This window comes from Bradysia coprophila, assembly GCF_014529535.1.
Source record: "Bradysia coprophila strain Holo2 chromosome IV unlocalized genomic scaffold, BU_Bcop_v1 contig_84, whole genome shotgun sequence".
Lineage (NCBI taxonomy): Eukaryota > Metazoa > Arthropoda > Insecta > Diptera > Sciaridae > Bradysia > Bradysia coprophila.
Genome location: NW_023503376.1, coordinates 567,882 through 586,028, shown reverse-complemented (window position 1 = coordinate 586,028; position 18,147 = coordinate 567,882). Strand labels below are relative to the sequence as shown.

The window sequence follows — 18,147 nt, the reverse complement described above, 5'->3', positions numbered from 1 at the left end:
TGCTTTTTATAACAGTTTATAACAGAAATTCGAAAATTTGACGAAATTCGAAAATTTGACGAAATTCGAAAATTTGACAAAAATCGAAAATTTGACGAAGAAAGTAATTCTCTATCTGACACCATTCAAGAAATATCTCCAAAACCCCAATTGACCCACCCATTTCCAACTTTCGACATTTTTCACAAATGCCCTTCTTTTCTACTCGTAAAACTCTGAGACTTTGCCGAAGAAAGTAACTCTCTATCTGCCACCATTCAAGAAATACCTCTAAAAACATAATTGACCCACCCATTTCCAACTTTCGACATTTTTCACATATGCCCCTCTGTTCTACTCGTAAAACTCTGAGACTGCCGAAGAAAGTAAATCTCTATCTTTCATAACCCAAAAAAATTATTAGTCCTTTCATCCTACGCTCGAGTAGCTCAAAATTTGGTCACTCTAATCACTCTAGCTCAAACGAATCTGCCCCGATTTTTTTAATTATTTTTTTTATTCGAATCGTGTTACGAGTACCTTTCATTTGATGGGTCGCACGCCTCTGTAGGTTTCAATACAGCTAAGCTACAGCCGAAAACGCGTTCCCGACCCTCGGAAACCACACTCAGAAACCACTTCGAGGCCAATAAAACAAAATTCTGGTTTTTCCTGGCGTAATGGCGTATCACAATTTCATTTTTATGCCCACCCTGAGGTTTCTGCAAAATTTCATGGAGATTGGCTGACTAGTTTCCGAGATCGTCCGTCGATAGATAGATAGATAGATAGAAACATACAGAGTAAGTTGAAAGATTTTGATTGTTTGGAAAACGTTAATTTGGTGCATTTTCTATCAAAATGACCAACTTCAAAACGATGTATCTCCGGTAATTTTAAACCTACATAGTCGAGTGATAGCTCGTTTTGCTCGTATTTGAAGCGAGAATAAGATAGAATATGTTTTGTGGTGATATAAACCAAAGGGTAGAAACTGAAATGTTCGGCTATATATAGTTGCCGCGTCTCAAAAAATTTTCTTCGTTCTTTTTTTGGAAGTTAGACTGCGTCAAGTCCTCCGCTAACGCTCCGGACATGATTCTCGGAACAGTCACCAATAAACGCCAATAGATAGTCACCAATAGACGCTAATAATCACGACGTCAATAGACACGAATAGATGTCAATAGTCATACATAGACGTCAATAGTCACGGAAAGACGCCAATAGTCGCCTGTATAAGGAAATGTTACACCAATACTTACCAATAGAAGGAAATATTACGCCAATACTCTTTCAAAAACTCCGATTTACCCATACGAAAATATTGCGATTTATTATAAACATAAGAACACGAACGTTAGTTCTGAATCCTGTACAAAAACAGAAGAAGGGAAACTTAATTACGATTAACTTAGCGAGCGATTAAAGTACAAAAAAGTTGCATTCTGTCCCGGTAACACACGATTTTATACGTAAATTCCAACGGTCAGCAACAGAAACAGAGCTCCGAAGCCGAGGAACACAGCAGCAAATAGACTGATCAACAGCTCTTTAAAGATGACAGACTCCTTCGGCGATTCATTGTCATTTGATCTCGGTCGTGAAACTGAATTTTTTTCAATGCAAAAAACAAGCTCAGCATTAGCGCGGAATTTTGCGGACGAGTGGAATGAACACTTCAATTTTTACCTTCAAACACGAAAAACCATGCAGTGAAAAACGTTCCAATGGTCAGCAAAACCGTTGCTAAGTGGGGAAATACGGAAGGATTCACTGGTGAAACGTATCTGGTGAATGATGAGTCCATTTTTGACAGCGTAGCAAGGAATGTCGATGTTACAAAATTATTTGGAATGTTTCGAATGCAGAGATAAGAACAAAATTACGTGGCCCGCCGGCTTATATTATCACAAAACAATTGGAAGTGACACTTTTTGACATTTCAAAGGTTTTATAGTACTAGAGACGTGCTTATCAATGCACTTTCCTTCTCTAGTATCTAGTCTCAATTCAAAATATCTCATCGACTGTGTAACGAATGCACATTTGATTTGACTGCAACGAAACTACATTGGTATTGTATCGATGCACGTTGATTCAGGTCGTCGATTTTCATGACCATAGTCTGAATATTGTGCTAAATTTTACCAATTTTGCTGCTTAACTGCATTGTTTGTTATAGATAACGAACGCAGTTTTTGTACTAGATCATTAAATCAGTTTTGAGTTGTGTGCCACCTACATGTCAAAAAATCTTCTTCCTATGGGTCGTCTGTACCGTCTGTACCCATAGCGGTACAGACATGTAGATGCCTCTGTCAGAGGAGGAAACAGATTTTTGTTCCAATAAAAAATTCAAAATTAATTAATTGAATTAAACTTTCTTCAGTCTTGTCTTGTCATAAATCATAGATATGCGGAATGTAAAACCGAAGCGAGTAAAATTTGAATCACTCAGTTCAGAATATTCGTTCAGAAGAAATAACAAAAGGGAGACGGATTCTACTATACCAACTAAATTGTTTCTGTTTGACATTTCAATCTGGGAGATGGATTCTGCCGCTGTTATTTTCTTTACAGACTTTCGCGATTTTAACACTTTTTTGTTACTCCTTTTCAGTCAGAATATTTTTGGTGAGCGAATCACAAGTTTTTTTTTCGGTTAGATCTGAATAAGTTGAATCTGAACAATTAAATTGATTTCTACCGAAAGTACGGTGATCAACTGTCATCTTTAAATAGCTTCCGCGATAATATCGTTAATATCCAGGTGATAATTGATTGCGTAAATTTCGAAAAAATTGCGATAATTGAATGAAAATTTTCAATGCAAAAGACTCGTTGATTGTGCTCTTTCTATTATACACGAAGAGAATGTATGTAAACACACACTGTGCAAATGACAGAAAGAAATTGGATTATTGAAGTGGAAAAAAGTCAAAATCAATCAGAAACTATTACAGTTACTTAATTGAAAATACGAGAATTATTTGATCCCGTTGTCATTTCGTTGGTCCATAACTGATGGTAAGTGTTGTGTCGGTTTATATAGTTTCGAAATTGGTTATTCTTACGCAATGTTTCGTCCAATCATTGTTGAACGACAGAAAAGAATATTGATTTTTCGTACCTAAAAAGGTGTAGGGCACCTGAAATGTGATAATTTGTTCGATCCATATAAGAAAGGAGTGGATGTGATGTTTTTGTTCATTTTCTGATTGTTTCACTTTTCTTTCTTGATTGGTTGATTTGCATAATTAGCTGAGTACAATTAATCAGCAAGCTAAATATTTACCAGTCGAATGTGCTTATTATGTGCTTCATTTTCCAACACTCGCTTTGTGGGTTAAATTTTCATCGGTGTGACAGTGAATCATTGTTTTAATTCCAAGTTTTTCTTCTTCTTCTTCTTCTTAATGCTTTTTGCAAAGCTTTGTTCGAAACTCATAATCCTTGACCCTAACATGTAAATGAAAACAATGCCAAAGGTTCTTTATAACAAAAAGAGCCAATGCACAACGACAGGGTAAAATATAACAAGAGAAATAACCGACAGAAAAATTGTGCGAGCATTTCGTATTTTGTCAGCAGTTTTTTGCTTTCTAAAAAATGACTAAACATTTCTGTTGACATTAAATGAATGTCGTCAATGAAATGAACCCTTTTTTCAGTCGAAATCTACGTACTATCGTAGGGAATTCCATTTCATTTTCTTTCCCCTGAACAAGTGTCCGTATAATACATTCGAAAGTTGTTTGTACTTTCTGCCAAAATTACATCTCTCCAATCGAGATAATGTTTGCGTAAAGGTTTCGAGTTTTTTTTTGGTGCACATTACGGTTTAGAGCAAAGGAAAGTCGTAAAATTTCACAACAATACGAAACTAAGGACTTATGACAGCCCCAAATATCGTTTATTTTTTCGGGTTTTTATTGGGTTTCGTCTTGTGACATGTATACCCAACCCGCTGATATAATGGGAATCAATTTCGATAAAATAAGCTGCCAGACTATTGGACGAGTTTACTTCCATTAGACCTTTTTCCACTTGATCGATCCACCCTGTAGCGCCTATATTAATAACAAAAACAAATTTTATTCTAGTTCAATTACCCGAATGCCCTCAAAAGCTTCTGATTCATTTTCTAAAATTATCGTCATATTGTCAACGTTTAACCTTGCGTGTTACCTTCAAAATGCTTTCTTTGTGCGTGAATTTCCTACTCCGACTTTTCTGTCGATACTTGAGTATCGGATTTCGACCACATTTCCATATTGCTATTAAAACACCCGCAATGTTAGTCATGTGGCTTTTCAATATACGGAAAAAACATGACTAAACATCATAAGTGAATTTTGTATTCTCTTATCGACTGACTAATCGAATTGGTTGCTACGTGGATTACACGGAACTTTGATTCCAGTGACTCCGTGGATTCGATTTTCTGCAATTCATCTATTATTATCAATAACGGCGGCCGAAATAAGCTCAGAAGGCTTTCATAGCGTACAGTAAAAGTACAGAAGTTGAAGGTTTGGTGTGAAAGACATGATGTTGATTCCACAACAACCTTACAGAGTTTATAACCGGTTACAAGCTTTGAAAAGGCTAAGCGGTCGATATTGAAATTGTTTGTTAAGACAAAAATCATTTTGAGATCCGTGAACTCACTTGCGAATATAGATGTTAATCGTCGTATTCTAAAGCCTCAATGATAGCCGGCTATAGTCGTCTGTGATTGACAACAATGACCAAAATGAATCGATGAGGACTGTCTCGTGTATACTTTTACCGCAAAATGTTTGTTGTAACAAATGAAGTAAAAGATTTTGTAAAAGATCGGACAATTTTTAAACAACAGAAGTAAAAGATTTGTTGATTATAGCAGGACACTTCGTCATTAAGGTTAAAAAAGTTGAGATCAATAAACTTGTGATTTCGTCATTGTGTCATTGTGAATCCGCAATGACACAATGAAATTCTCAGAAAATTTTGACAGTTATAGACATTTGAAATGTTAAAGACTGTAATGTAGACAATACAACACAACAATAATGTTATTGTTCTGTGACCTGAGACAAGCTCATTGATTAACATTTAGAAGGTCATCATACAAATTATAAAATTTGTTCAGTGCTCAGCGTTCTTAATGAGAAGTTCTTCTTCTGTTTAGAACTTGATAAGTTCTCATTAGAAATGATAAACACTCAACAACTGCAATGCAAAAGCAATTAAAGATGTTTCCTATATCCTCTGAAAATCGACCATCGGGAACCAAAGTCAAGTTTTCACTTTGTCCAAACTTTTTTCATTTTATCATGGTAGGGTGGACAGTATAGAGTAGAAATAACAAAACGGGACGAAAATATCTTAAAGTTTTTGTTTTGTGAAGGTGAGAATGGTCTCGCTACTCGAAAATTTTCATTTTTTGATCTTTCGCCACCTGAAGTTGTTCCGGACAATAGTCTGAAAAGTGAATTCTGGGTGTCTATGGACCACTAGAATTTATTGTGGGCAGGTTCTTATTGCGTCCTCGCACAAAATATTCACAAAAATACAATTTTAAACCTACTTTATGAAGAGGCGCCCCCATCTTACAGACCTTTTTTAGTGGTTCAAAAGCTCTACGAATTTTTCCAAAAATTAAGAGTGATATCGCGAAATCTTCAGGTGATTTTTTTAACTTTGGGAACAAGTGGTCTCCGATTTTAATGAGTGATAGCTCGTTGGATTCGTCTTTCAATTCTAGGAAACACGTATCTTTCACTTTTTCTAAAAAAAATTGTTTTCTGTGAAAAGCATTCAAAAGTGAAGACATGTCAGGGAGATGCGGGAAATCAGAAACAAAACTACATTTTTTATTTACATCTTTAAAAAAAAAATCAATTTAAAATCGCTTGATAAGATTTTAGTGTAGACAATTGAGTCGTACAACTTTACTATTGCATAGAAAAATAGGTCAGCATCCTCTTAAATTTTTTGTGTAACAGTAACTTATTAACCGTACGAAGAAACACCTTTGGATTTTTGGCTAAAACATGAAGAATCGATTTTTTTAACTGTGAAAATTCTATGTCTCCAGTTTCGTGGCTGATCACAATGTGAATGTGAGATACTCTCAGAGTTCTACAACAACCAAATACAAAGTATACAGTAGAAGGTTCCAAAAATAACCAAATAAAATTGTACCAAGTCATACAAATCGAAACACTCCGATCCGAAACATGTTTCGAAGACTCTGCAGAATTCTGTGAATCTTGGAGACAGTGATACCGTACATCAAATGCAATGGAAGCGAAGGGAAAATGAATTTTGCCTGGTTTATGGTCCTCATAGACAGAGGACCCCGGCATTGCACGATATTTGTTTCTAAATTTGGTCACCCATGTCAAAAATGGTCTAAAATATCAGTCGATACTGTCCAGAATCTGGAAATAATCTGCAATTCTGGAAAAATTGGTCACTTACATCAAACGCAATGGAGGCGAAACGAAATTTAATTTTGTCTGGTTTATGGCATACATAGACAGAGGACCTGGGCATTGCACGATATTTATTCCAAAACAGGGTCACCCATATCAAAAATAGCGTGAAAAATGGGTAAATAAACCGTCGTTACCGTGCAATATTGCACGGTATCGACTGATTTCAAACTAATATTTCGACTTATTTTTGATATGGGTGACCCTGTTTTGGAATAAATATCGTGCAATGCCCAGGTCCTCTGTCTATGTATGCCATAAACCAGACAAAATTAAATTTCGTTTCGCCTCCATTGCGTTTGATGTAAGTGACCAATTTTTCCAGAATTGCAGATTATTTCCAGATTCTGGACAGTATCGACTGATATTTTAGACCATTTTTGACATGGGTGACAAAATTTAGAAACAAATATCGTGCAATGCCGAGGTCCTCTGTCTATGAGGACCATAAACCAGGCAAAATTCATTTTCCCTTCGCTTCCATTGCATTTGATGTACGGTATCACTGTCTCCAAGATTCACAGAATTCTGCAGAGTCTTCGAAACATGTTTCGGATCGGAGTGTTTCGATTTGAATGACTTGGTACAATTTTATTTGGTTATTTTTGGAACCTTCTACTGTATACTTTGTATTTGGTTGTTGTAGAACTCTGAGAGTATCTCACATTCACATTGTGATCAGCCACGAAACTGGAGACATAGAATTTTCACAGTTAAAAAAATCGATTCTTCATGTTTTAGCCAAAAATCCAAAGGTGTTTCTTCGTACGTTTAATAAGTTACTGTTACACAAAAAATTTAAGAGGATGCTGACCTATTTTTCTATGCAATAGTAAAGTTGTACGACTCAATTGTCTACACTAAAATCTTATCAAGCGATTTTAAATTGATTTTTTTTTTAAAGATGTAAATAAAAAATGTAGTTTCGTTTCTGATTTCCCGCATCTCCCAGAGGGTACCGACAATAACTCAAGAAAAAATTATTTTAAATTGTAATGTTGTACGAATGTCGGCCTTGGAAAGACCTACAGGTAGAGTATAAGCACCGCTTGGTGCGAGTAGATCCACGAGAGTTATGACTAAAATTGTAGTGAATGTTCGGAGAGTCCGCCTTCTCTGCAGCTTCGATGTTCCACAAAGCCTACAGAAAGAAGGAAAAAATCTGCATGTTGGCACCAACTTTTTTCCAACACATCTGTGGGCTTGCAGCACAAAAGTACTGGGTTCATTTATATGTGGAACGATAGTGGGTGAGGTCAGCTACAACACCCCATACTCACTTTCGTGGAACATCGAAGCTTCAGAGAAGGCGGACTCTCCGAACATTCACTATATTTTTAGTCATAACTCTCGTGGATCTACTCGCACCAAGCGGTGCGTATACTCTACCTGTAGGTCTTTCCAAGGTTGACATTCGTGCAACATTACAACAATTTAAAATAACTTTTTCTTGAGTTATTGTCGAAAAACTGTTTTCGGTACCCTCTGACATGTCTTCACTTTTGAACGCTTTTCACAGAAAACAATTTTTTTTATAGAAAAAGTGAAAGATACCGTGTTTCTTGGAATTGAAAGACGAATCCAACGAGCTATCACTCATTAAAATCGGAGACCGCTTGTTCCCCAATCACCAGAAGATTTGGCGATATCACTCTAAATACTAAAACTCAAATCACAACATCAATAAAATAAGCCTAAAATTCACTGTGTCCACTTTGCTAAATGTCATTTCACAGTACTAATTTAGTTTTTGCTCATTTTATTCATTGCACTTTTAAGTTCTTTAAACCCAACCCAGCAGTAAGGAGAAATTGCGATAAAACATGCTAACAATGAGAAGCGATAATGGAGCGCGTCGATGACCGAAATGGTATATCGTGTAGCAAGAAAAGAAATTAGTGATTAGTGATTACCAAAAGTTAGAATAGGACGATGCCTTCTTCGTCTAAAGTACAGAATAATGGAAAGTATTTTTATGATTCCGAGCGTTTGATCTAAATTTTCAATGAAAAATCGAATAGATAAAACCGAATGGGTACGGCACATAATACATTGGGTACGCTATACTCTCAGAAATTATGTAATAAAATGGTTTAAGTGTTTTTCAGAAAATTTACTTATGTTCACTAATGCTTGCTCATATACATTATACCTACATGTTTAACATTTTATCACAAGATTGTCGCGCATTCAATTAGAAAATGAGATAAATATTATCGTAGGCGTTAAATGTATTTTTTGTTTTGTGTTTTCATTCTTTAACGCGCATACAGAATAAAATGCTTATAGCTAAATAAACATTTGAGCCGCATCAAACCGAACTTAGCAAAGACTTAAAAGACAAATATCAAAATATTTGCAACGATTTACCTTGAAATAATCTTTGAGGAGTTCTTGAATTCTTTACAGCTTTATACGAACAAGTGATAAAGCTGAACACTTTTATAATGTGGTCTAAAGCGGACGAAAAACACTCACTTGTAAGTGTATCGATGATAGTCAGATTTCGTTATTAATAGCTCTTATTGTTCATGAGTACTGCGGGTCCGTACAAGTCTACTAAAATTAGCTATTTTTGCTATAGAAATGGTTATAAAAGAATCATTTTTTTGACTTTGATCAGATTAAATATTAATTTAGAAAATTAAAATGGAACTGCGCTGGAACTTGGTAGCAATGTTCGGATGGTACGTTTGTTTATTAAGTCGCAGTAGATACTCACTTTATGGAAACTCGATTTCCTGTGAATTACGAAGATCCTCATGGAATTGCAAATCATTATTAACAATCCTCTTCTAGAATATGTTTATTTCAACGAAGAAATTCGAGGCTGATGTTAGTTCTGTTGGAGTTATACAATTAATATAACTCGTTCAAGTCGAACACTCGAGGAGACACACTAAAATAGTAGCCTAATGAAATGGATATCAACGTAGTAGACTTAGAATTAGATAATTAGATATAAATACGATGCTTTGTTCATAGAACAAGTCACTCTCTAATAAACGTTCAAAGTGTGAACATCTTAGTTTTATTAGAAGTCCGGATCGGAATCCGTGAAATTCCAACAGGTTATGGGCCCAGACACATTGAACTGAAGCAATTAATCTGCAGCGCCAGTTTGCACTGGAAGGGGTGTCAATAACACTCGCTGTACGATTGAATTGTGGTTGGTATGTGATCTGTGGAAAGTTGTGGCACCGTTAAGTGCAAGCGAATGTAGCTACGCTACAAGACCGGTGGCGGAGTAAAATTCCAAGTATGGCGGTTAGTATGTCGTTTCGTCTGAGGAGGCAGTCGCAGTGTGGTGGCAGTAAACTCCAAGTATGGCGGTTAACATGGCATCGTTTCGTCTGAGGAGATGGTCACTGGCAAACTGGGTGAGCAGTCAAAACTCACATGGTTGCATGAGGTCAATGATGGGTTGCTGATGGGTAGCAACAGAGAATTCATTGGTAGCAACAGCGAATGACTGAGTGGGCAGTATATCCCTCAGTGGCGGTAAATTCCAAGTATGACGTGGATTTCGTCTGAGGAGCTAGTCACAACTGGGTGAGCAGTCCCATCTCACAAGCAATAAAGTGGTCGATACGGTACAATGGTCGATACGGTACAATGGTCGATACGGTACAATGGTCGATGCGGTACAATGGTCGATGCGGTACAATGGTCGATGCGGTACAATGGTCGATTCAGTACAAATGGTCGATGCGGTACAATGGTCGATGCGGTACAATGGTCTATGGTCGAGTCGATAGTCAATGGTCGAGTCGATGGTGAAATAAAGACAATGGTCCACATTACGAATTCAGTGGGAACCGACAACATGAAAGTTAAGTGGGAGTATTGGATTCATGTACGAGTTAAATGAATTGAGTGGGAGTGTTGGAGTTATACAATTAATATAACTCGTTCAAGTCGAACACTCGAGGAGACACACTAAAATAGTAGCCTAATGAAATGGATATCAACGTAGTAGACTTAGAATTAGATAATTAGATATAAATACGATGCTTTGTTCATAGAACAAGTCACTCTCTAATAAACGTTCAAAGTGTGAACATCTTAGTTTTATTAGAAGTCCGGATCGGAATCCGTGAAATTCCAACAAGTTCTAGTTATGTTTTGCTACAGCGGACGTCAGTGATCTTTAGATAGTGTTGCTTCAGCTGATCCACTCATACAAACAAAACTCCTTATACGTCTTCATACGGTTTTAACATTACCACAAGCGTCCACTACTCCATTCCACTCGAATAAACAAGTACAAGCAGTTACGTTGCTCACATGTTACTCACAATATTTGAAAATGGAACTCCTGGGTATCAAAGAGTGATTTCGCGCTTAAAGTTATGGCTTGATGAAGAACCATAAATGACGTTTGAGCCTCCATCTGGTCTAATAATCCTTCTTTTTTTAAACGAAAGTCTAATCGAATTACCGAATGAAAAATTGGAAGATTTGAGAAAGAAGTGGAAAATGCTGCACTGAGAAAAAAGATTACGTCTGACACGTATAAAGTGTGATAAGGAAGTTATACACCAGACACGTATGCGTACTTACACACGACACGTATTTACATACATAGTCATTGTATAATATACGATGACTAAGGTAAGAAACATGCCGCTCGTATTTTATACAACACGTATGTATAACAACACGAGCAGGCATACGTGTCTGACGTATAGCTTCCTTACCACAGTTTATACGTGTCAGACGTAATCTTTTTTCTCAGTGTGAATCCATTTCACTCCGGCCATGAGTGCTGTGACGGTCAAATGTTCAGATGGAATTTTACGACATCACCCTACTGTGGTGGCCTCGGTGGATCAGTGGGTAAGCGCGCTGACTCATCATCCCAGGGGTCGTGGGTTCGATTCCCACCTCGGCATGGTCCTGCGCTTTCCGGTTTTTCCCTACCTCTGTTAGCCTGTCTAACATGTTGGGACACTCCAAATCCCTTCCTAATCAATAATATTCCTTCCCAAAAACAGTCGAAATATTCATCTGAATGCAATAAGGACGACACATTGGATGACAGAGGAATAGTACCCGTATCACTCCAGAGATGGCGCCAAAGACACCAAAAGTTTCGACAAATTAGACGCGAAAGTGACAGCCCGTTCAATATCACACATGGGGTTCGTGTCGAAAGTACGATCAACGTATAACAGATGTCACCACTCGGTTGCCGAATCTGTTGACTAGTTCAACCTCCCGGCGGGATCTTGTTACAATGGACATATAGAATTAATGTGTGAAATAAACTAAGTTAAGACCTTGTACGATTAAATAATACCCGAACCTGTCGAAAGACCTCTCGGTGGTAATTGTAGATAGTCATAAGATACAAATGTAAATAACATAGATTGTACAAACCATACGCTAAATAAATAAATAAAACCCTACTGTTCGAACATTTGGCCACATAATGGACGAATGCACTGATCGCAAATTCGACGGTGGAATACAAGCACTGCACATTCTGACGCCTTATGGAATTTCGTTGCTGAAGAATTTGCATGTTAATGAATGAACTCAGTTCAACTGTGATAGTAGTGGTAGTCAAGATGAAAGTTAATGTTGATAGGGAATGTGCAAGTGATTGTTGAGTTTTCAATGGTGATAATAAAACGATCAATAAAATCAGTTTTGTTCGTATGAGTGAACCAGCTGAAAAACAGCTGAACAGCTGATGCAAATTCATCTCTAAATTTCACTGACGTCCACTGCAGGCAAGAGCGCCGACGGAGAAACCTCGGCGGCGGCTAGCCGAAAAAAATTTCTCGGCGGCGGCGAAAAAGTCGGCTTGAGCCGGCTTAAAACGGCTCGGCTGGAGGTTCCTTTTAACTTTTTTTTTCAAAATAAAAACGTTTCGATAAATTCATGGAAAATGAACTAGTAAGCATGAAAATGAAATTGTACGGAAAGCGAAAATGTAGGTAGATTAGGTTGTTCAAAGTGCAAGTGGAACTGGTCTTGTTACAAGCAAGTCTCTAAGTCTAAGGTTCACTAACACGTCAAGTTTTATTGCCTCAAAACTTGAACTAAATGGAAAATCATGCTCCGGTACAGTCATTTAACTCATTAAGAAAATGGTTTTCGAGAAGAAATCGAAAGCTCACGAAAATCAAGTAAAAATTGAAAAGAAAAAAAAAATCGAGAAAATTCGCAAAGATCGATAAAGTTTCCTCAAATTTGTGAATTAACTGATTGTGCGCCTTCGGCTCGTTCCGCGAAAGTCATACTTGCCAAAACAACAAACTTAGAAGCGAGGACGTAATATACCATTCTGGAAAATTCATGAAAATTCAAGAAAATTTTCAAAATTTTCTTAATTTTGTAAAAAAAAAAATTCAAAAAGTACTTGAGCTGCTTAGGATCAACAGGAATCTCGGTTTTCAAAATTATTTCACCCATTCACCTTTCGAAATCTTTATTTCATTTTCCAGCCGTTTCAAGCCGGCTTGAGCCGTGTTTTTGGCACCGGCTCGGCTGCGGCGCGGCTTGCTCAAAATGGCCGGCGGTGGCTTATTTTCGGCGGCGCTCATGCCTGGAATGAACTCAGTTCAACTGTGATAGTAGTGATAGTCAAGATATAAGTTAATGTTGATAGTGAATGTACGTGGCGGAATGTGCAAGTGATTGTTGAGGTTTCAATGGTGATAATAAAACGATCAAAAAAAGCAGTTTTGTTCGTATGAATGAACCAGCTGATGCAAATTCCTATCTAAATTTCACTGACGTCCACTGTATGTTTGCCAAATTTTTGTCAAAGGGTTTGTTGAAACCAATGAAGTAAAAGACGTCAAGCATTAGATGGTATACTTACCGTTTGTATACCGTCAAATTAGACAATAAAGGCTAAACTTTCTTTCAATGAAACTTATCCGATTAAGCAAACAGTCACGTTATTCGCCTGTTGACTGAATTAACAACAAAAAAAAATAATTCCGTCCTTCAGACAAAGGTGAATGTCAATGGTAATACGGTACATAAACAACAGGTATCTCCAAAAATTTACTCTATTTTCGTAACTTTCCTTTTTTTTGTGTGCCGTAATTCGATTAAGTACCTAGTCGATTACGTTCTATTTTCGGCATCATAAATTTGTCGACTGATTGCGTCGTGTGTAGCATGCGATTAAAAACGAGAAAAGACATGCCTAATACGCGCATCGAAAAATACGAAAAAATTATTTTCTACTAAAAATCAAATTCCGAGACGCTAAAAATAGCTTCTGTTTGAATAAACGTCGACATTAATTCGTTCGTAGCTAATTTATTTATCAATCATCCAAATTAATTTAAATATAAATGTCATTTTATTTTGAACATTTTAGCTTTATATACACACTGCGGTGGGTTGAATTGTCTAACCGGCGAATTGGTTAGAGAATTCGTTTCATCCAGTTGATACAAATAACATAATAAAAACCATTTTGCTGGGTCATTATAAGTGATATCCCCGAATAAAAGTCTAGCAGCGAATAAATCTCGAACGAAAAGTGTTATTCATAGAAATGTTTCCGCTTGGAATTTCGTTGCCATTACACGGTTATAGAGAGACTGAAGTCACACGGGGGGCACATACTTATAAACAGCCGTTATGTAAAAAGCGATCAGAATAAAAATAAGTAAACAAACAATACGTCTTTCTGCGTCGATCTAAAAATAAGATTTCATATGAAAAATTGGCAACTGCAAAAAAGTGTTCGAAAAACCATCGCATGTGATCTAATGTCTATTATTTTAAAGTGGCGACTTGCGTGATTAAACATTTTTATTTTGATTTTGATTCATTGAAAACACCCGTAGCCATGTGTGCGTGTATGTAAATATAAAGGATCGCAGATTGAGGAATGTGAAATTATGTTTTGATTTGTAAATAAGAACTAACGCTTCATCGTCAGGGTCATTGGTGGAATGTATGCTTATAGGCGCGCGTATACACAAACAATAAACGACAATCTGTTTGAAGCATACTATTATTTATGCAAACTCGTTATGTTGATGGGAAATCATTTACGTTCGGTCTTTAATTTTAACGGTTGGTTTGAGAAGAGATTAAGTACGGACCGCCGATTAACAATCAGTTGAAAGTCAAAATTTCATTATTTTCGAAAAGTGACAGAGATTTTTGTTGGGATATCAGTCGTTTTAGAAGTTTTAGAACACTGCTTTTTATAACAGTTTATAACAGAAATTCGACGAAAATCGAAAATTTGACGAAAATCGAAAATTTGACGAAAATCGAAAATTTGACGAAATTCGAAAATTCGACGAAATTCGAAAATTTGACGAAAATCGAAAATTTGACGAAAATCGAAAATTTGACGAAAATCGAAAATTTGACGAAATTTGAAAATTTGACTAAAATCGAAAATTTGACTAAATTCGAAAATTTGACGAAACTTAACGAAAATCGAAAATTTGACGAAGAAAGTCTGCCACCATTCAAGAAATATCTCCAAAACCCCAATTGACCCACCCATTTCCAACTTTCGACATTTTTCACATATGCCCCTCTGTTCTACTCGTAAAACTCTGAGACTTTGCCGAAAAAAGTAACTCTCTATCTTTCATAACCCAAAAAAATATTAGTCCTTTCATCCTACGCTCGAGTAGCTCAAAATTTGGTCACTCTAATCACTCTAGCTCAAACGAATCTGCCCCGATTTTTTAAATTTATTTTTTGTTCGAATCGTGTTACGAATACCTTCCATTTGATGGGTCGCACGCCTCTGTAGGTTTCAATACAGCTAAGCTACAGCCGAAAACGCGTTCCCGACCCTCGAAAACCACACTCAGAAACCACTTCGAGGCCAATAAAACAAAATTCTGGTTTTTCCTGGGGTAATGGCGTATCACAATTTCATTTTTATGCCCACCCTGAGGTTCCTGCAAAATTTCATGGAGATTGGCTGACTAGTTTCCGAGATCGTCCGTCGATAGATAGATAGATAGATAGATAGATAGATAGATAGATAGAAACATACAAGTTGAAAGATTTTGCTTGTTTGGGAAAAGTCAATTTGGTGTATTTTGTATGAAAAGTGACCAATTTCAAAACGATGTATCTCCTGCAATTTTAAAGCTACATAGTCGAATGATAGCTCGTTTTGCTCGTATTTGAAGCGCGAATAAGATAGAATAGGATTTGTGGTGATACAGGTCAAAGGAAAGAAACTTAAAATCTCGCCTATATATAGTTGCCGCGTCTCAAAAAAATTTTCTTCGTTCTTTTTTTGGAAGTTAGACTGCGTCAAGTCCTCCGCTAACGCTCCGGACATGATAATCCTTGACAAAGATTTTGTCACAAAATAACTGTGCTAGCCAGTTCAGATTGATTCTAGACGCGGTTAGTGAGCTCTTTCGAATGGCGACAATTTTTTTTTGATGGCGGCATGCTTGGTATCATTGAAGAGCTTATTGTTCAGGCGACAAATTGGTTGAAAAAAAGGCTACCAGAAAGGTACAGAAGTGGCCCAATTTCACCGAGGGAGCGGAAAAATTTATTGCTCTAAAAATGCAACATAAAAGACCGCTTTCAAAAAAAATGTCGTCATTCGAAAGAGCTCACTAACCGCGTCTAGAATCAATCTGAACTGGCTGGCGCAGTCACTTTGTCAAGGATATATCACTCTTCGAAAATGGTGGACTTTCGACTGTTATTGCTCCGAGAGCAGATGACTGAAAGCCATAATTTTTACATGCTTTTGTTTTCTTTTGGGTCGAAAGTGGCTTATTACACACCTAGGGAAAACAAGAAATTTGGTTTCGGCTTCAAAAACATTTAAATTCCATTACATAACTCGGGATAAAAGTTGAAAAGTCTCGTTTTTGTGTGTGTTTATTGACCTCGACTACTCCTCAGATCAACAAAATTCACACGAAAACTCTACTTTTCAACTTTTTATCCCTTGTTATGTACACAGTAGATCTGAGAATTGTTCCCTCTACCGATCCCCATTAAAATATGTTCTCAAGTTGTACCTGACTGCTTCTGGTAGTCGCATCCACTAATTCTCAGAAACGGCTCAAGGGTTAGGACTAATTTTTTCCTGTGTTTTGTCCTTCCCATTTGGCGGCGATTCCCATTTAATCTCGTTTGCAAACCAACACTGTTTGAGTAAATGTTAAATATGTTGGACTTTTCGAAAGATAATTTCTCTAGTAAAGCTCCAAGAATTTAAAACTTTTGGAATGTAACAAATGGCATAGGTCTCGGTGTCCTAAGTACAAGACACGGATCCGTCGGTTCCAATGACATCTGTAGATTATTAATAGGGACTGGACAGTTTTCGATGCAGCAGGTGTCTAGGGTGCAGTGAGCAGTGTATGAGTATTTTTCTTGTCTTCCTTATCCAACACACTATGCCACCAAATTCGCTCGTCGAATGAAATCATTGTGACCACATTAGAAAGTAACGAGCCAAAAAAAAAAATGTTTCGGAATTTTTTGAACGCTTAGTATCAAGAGAGGGTCTACTCTAATGAATCCCATCTTAAAGGTTCTAGACAACCCGGACAAATAACTAAGAATCGTGTGACCTTATGTACACAAACTTTTCTCCGTATGCTCTCTGGGTCAGCTTACAAGAAACCCACTAGTTATCTGTCTGACAGCTACAGAGATTCATAATTCTCGAGAAGTCGTAAGTATCGAAGAATCCGTTTCCATAAAGTAACTGGCGCAACCTAAAAATTAGAACAGCAGAACCATATCTCAAGTTAAAATTAGACGCGCAGTATCGTTTTATCGGCAAAACATGTACAATGACAACTTGCCCGACTGAAATGCAAAGTAACTGAAATTTGAGATACGGACCGCTAGAGTAAAAAACTAAAAAACGATTTTTTCTCAGTATTCGCTCAACGACAAATAAAGCATTTTTGAATGAGCTAATCTGTGATTTCCTTCTGTCGTATTTAGCTGTTCGGTGTGGTATACGATGTTTGAGTAATTCCTCTTCATTTCAATTGAATAATTTCCGAGATATCATTTCATTCATTAGTAATGTATTCGCAAGCAGCTTATGCGTAGTGGATTTAGTGACAAGGATACGTATAATTTGTCATCGTTGGACTGACTATTTTGTGTACGATGGTGATAATCACTTTCTTTGTATGAAATCAAAAGAAAAGTGTTACCGAAATGCTCAAAGGTCCTCTGTCGTAGACGAAATATTTTCGATTATTGAATTCTCGTGTTGAAAATGTATTCCAAATCTGTGTATTACGACCAACCGTCACCTTTTCTATGTGCAGCCCACACAGTTTTAATTATTAATCGAAATATGAACGAATCATGTCGGTGAAGGGCTGAGCGTGATATTTCATATTTTTTTTAATAATTTTATTAACCAAAAATATTGATTTCCACTCATCAAACATTCATTAATGTTCATCAATATCATTTGACGTTTTTCGTGGAAAAATAAATTTTTTATTCATAAAGTTTGTTGCCCTACGAAAACGACATCATTATTAATTCAAACAAACTAAACACAATTATGGGTGAATCAATAAATATTGGCTTTTTCCCTGTGTGTTAAATTATTATTTTATCTGTTTATTGAGCTGGAGAGGACACTTCAGTCCGTATAATTTACTGTTTATTTTACATGCTTCGTCAAGAGACCAATTTTATGAAACTCTGCCAATTATAAAGTTTGAAA

At 36.7% G+C, this 18,147-nt stretch overlaps 2 protein-coding genes across 12 annotated transcripts in view; one reads left to right on the top strand and one right to left on the bottom strand.

Moving 5' to 3' along the window:
* Nucleotides 1-1,288: 1,288 nt before the first annotated feature.
* LOC119072690 (transmembrane protein 258) lies at nt 1,289-1,909 on the bottom strand. The gene is made up of 2 exons (XM_037177960.1): nt 1,672-1,909; nt 1,289-1,588 (listed from the first exon to the last, which is right to left on the bottom strand). Exons 1-2 carry the CDS (start codon nt 1,787-1,789, stop codon nt 1,449-1,451), a joined length of 258 nt encoding a protein of 85 aa, XP_037033855.1. The 5' UTR covers nt 1,790-1,909; the 3' UTR covers nt 1,289-1,448.
* A 641-nt stretch (nt 1,910-2,550) lies between these two features.
* Nucleotides 2,551-18,147, top strand: part of LOC119072671 (GTPase-activating protein skywalker) — a 75,195-nt gene continuing 59,598 nt past the window's right edge. For 7 of the 11 annotated variants that reach the window (XM_037177939.1, XM_037177937.1, XM_037177935.1 and 4 more), the window contains exon 1: nt 2,597-3,009. The gene's annotated coding sequence lies outside the window, so the exon portion shown is untranslated. Of the gene's footprint in view, nt 3,010-18,147 lie in introns of all 11 variants that reach the window. The other 4 variants (XM_037177945.1, XM_037177941.1, XM_037177947.1 and 1 more) reach the window with 3 other exon arrangements.

Excerpts from the sequence above, each read along its gene's own strand:
- LOC119072690 (XM_037177960.1), bottom strand. The coding sequence starts at position 1,789 with ATGGACTCATCATTCACCAGATACGTTTCACCAGTGAATCCTTCCGTA. Across the intron at positions 1,589-1,671 it reads ATGGTTTTTCGTGTTTGAAG|TTTCACGACCGAGATCAAAT; the intron begins GTAAAAATTGAA and ends AAAAAAATTCAG.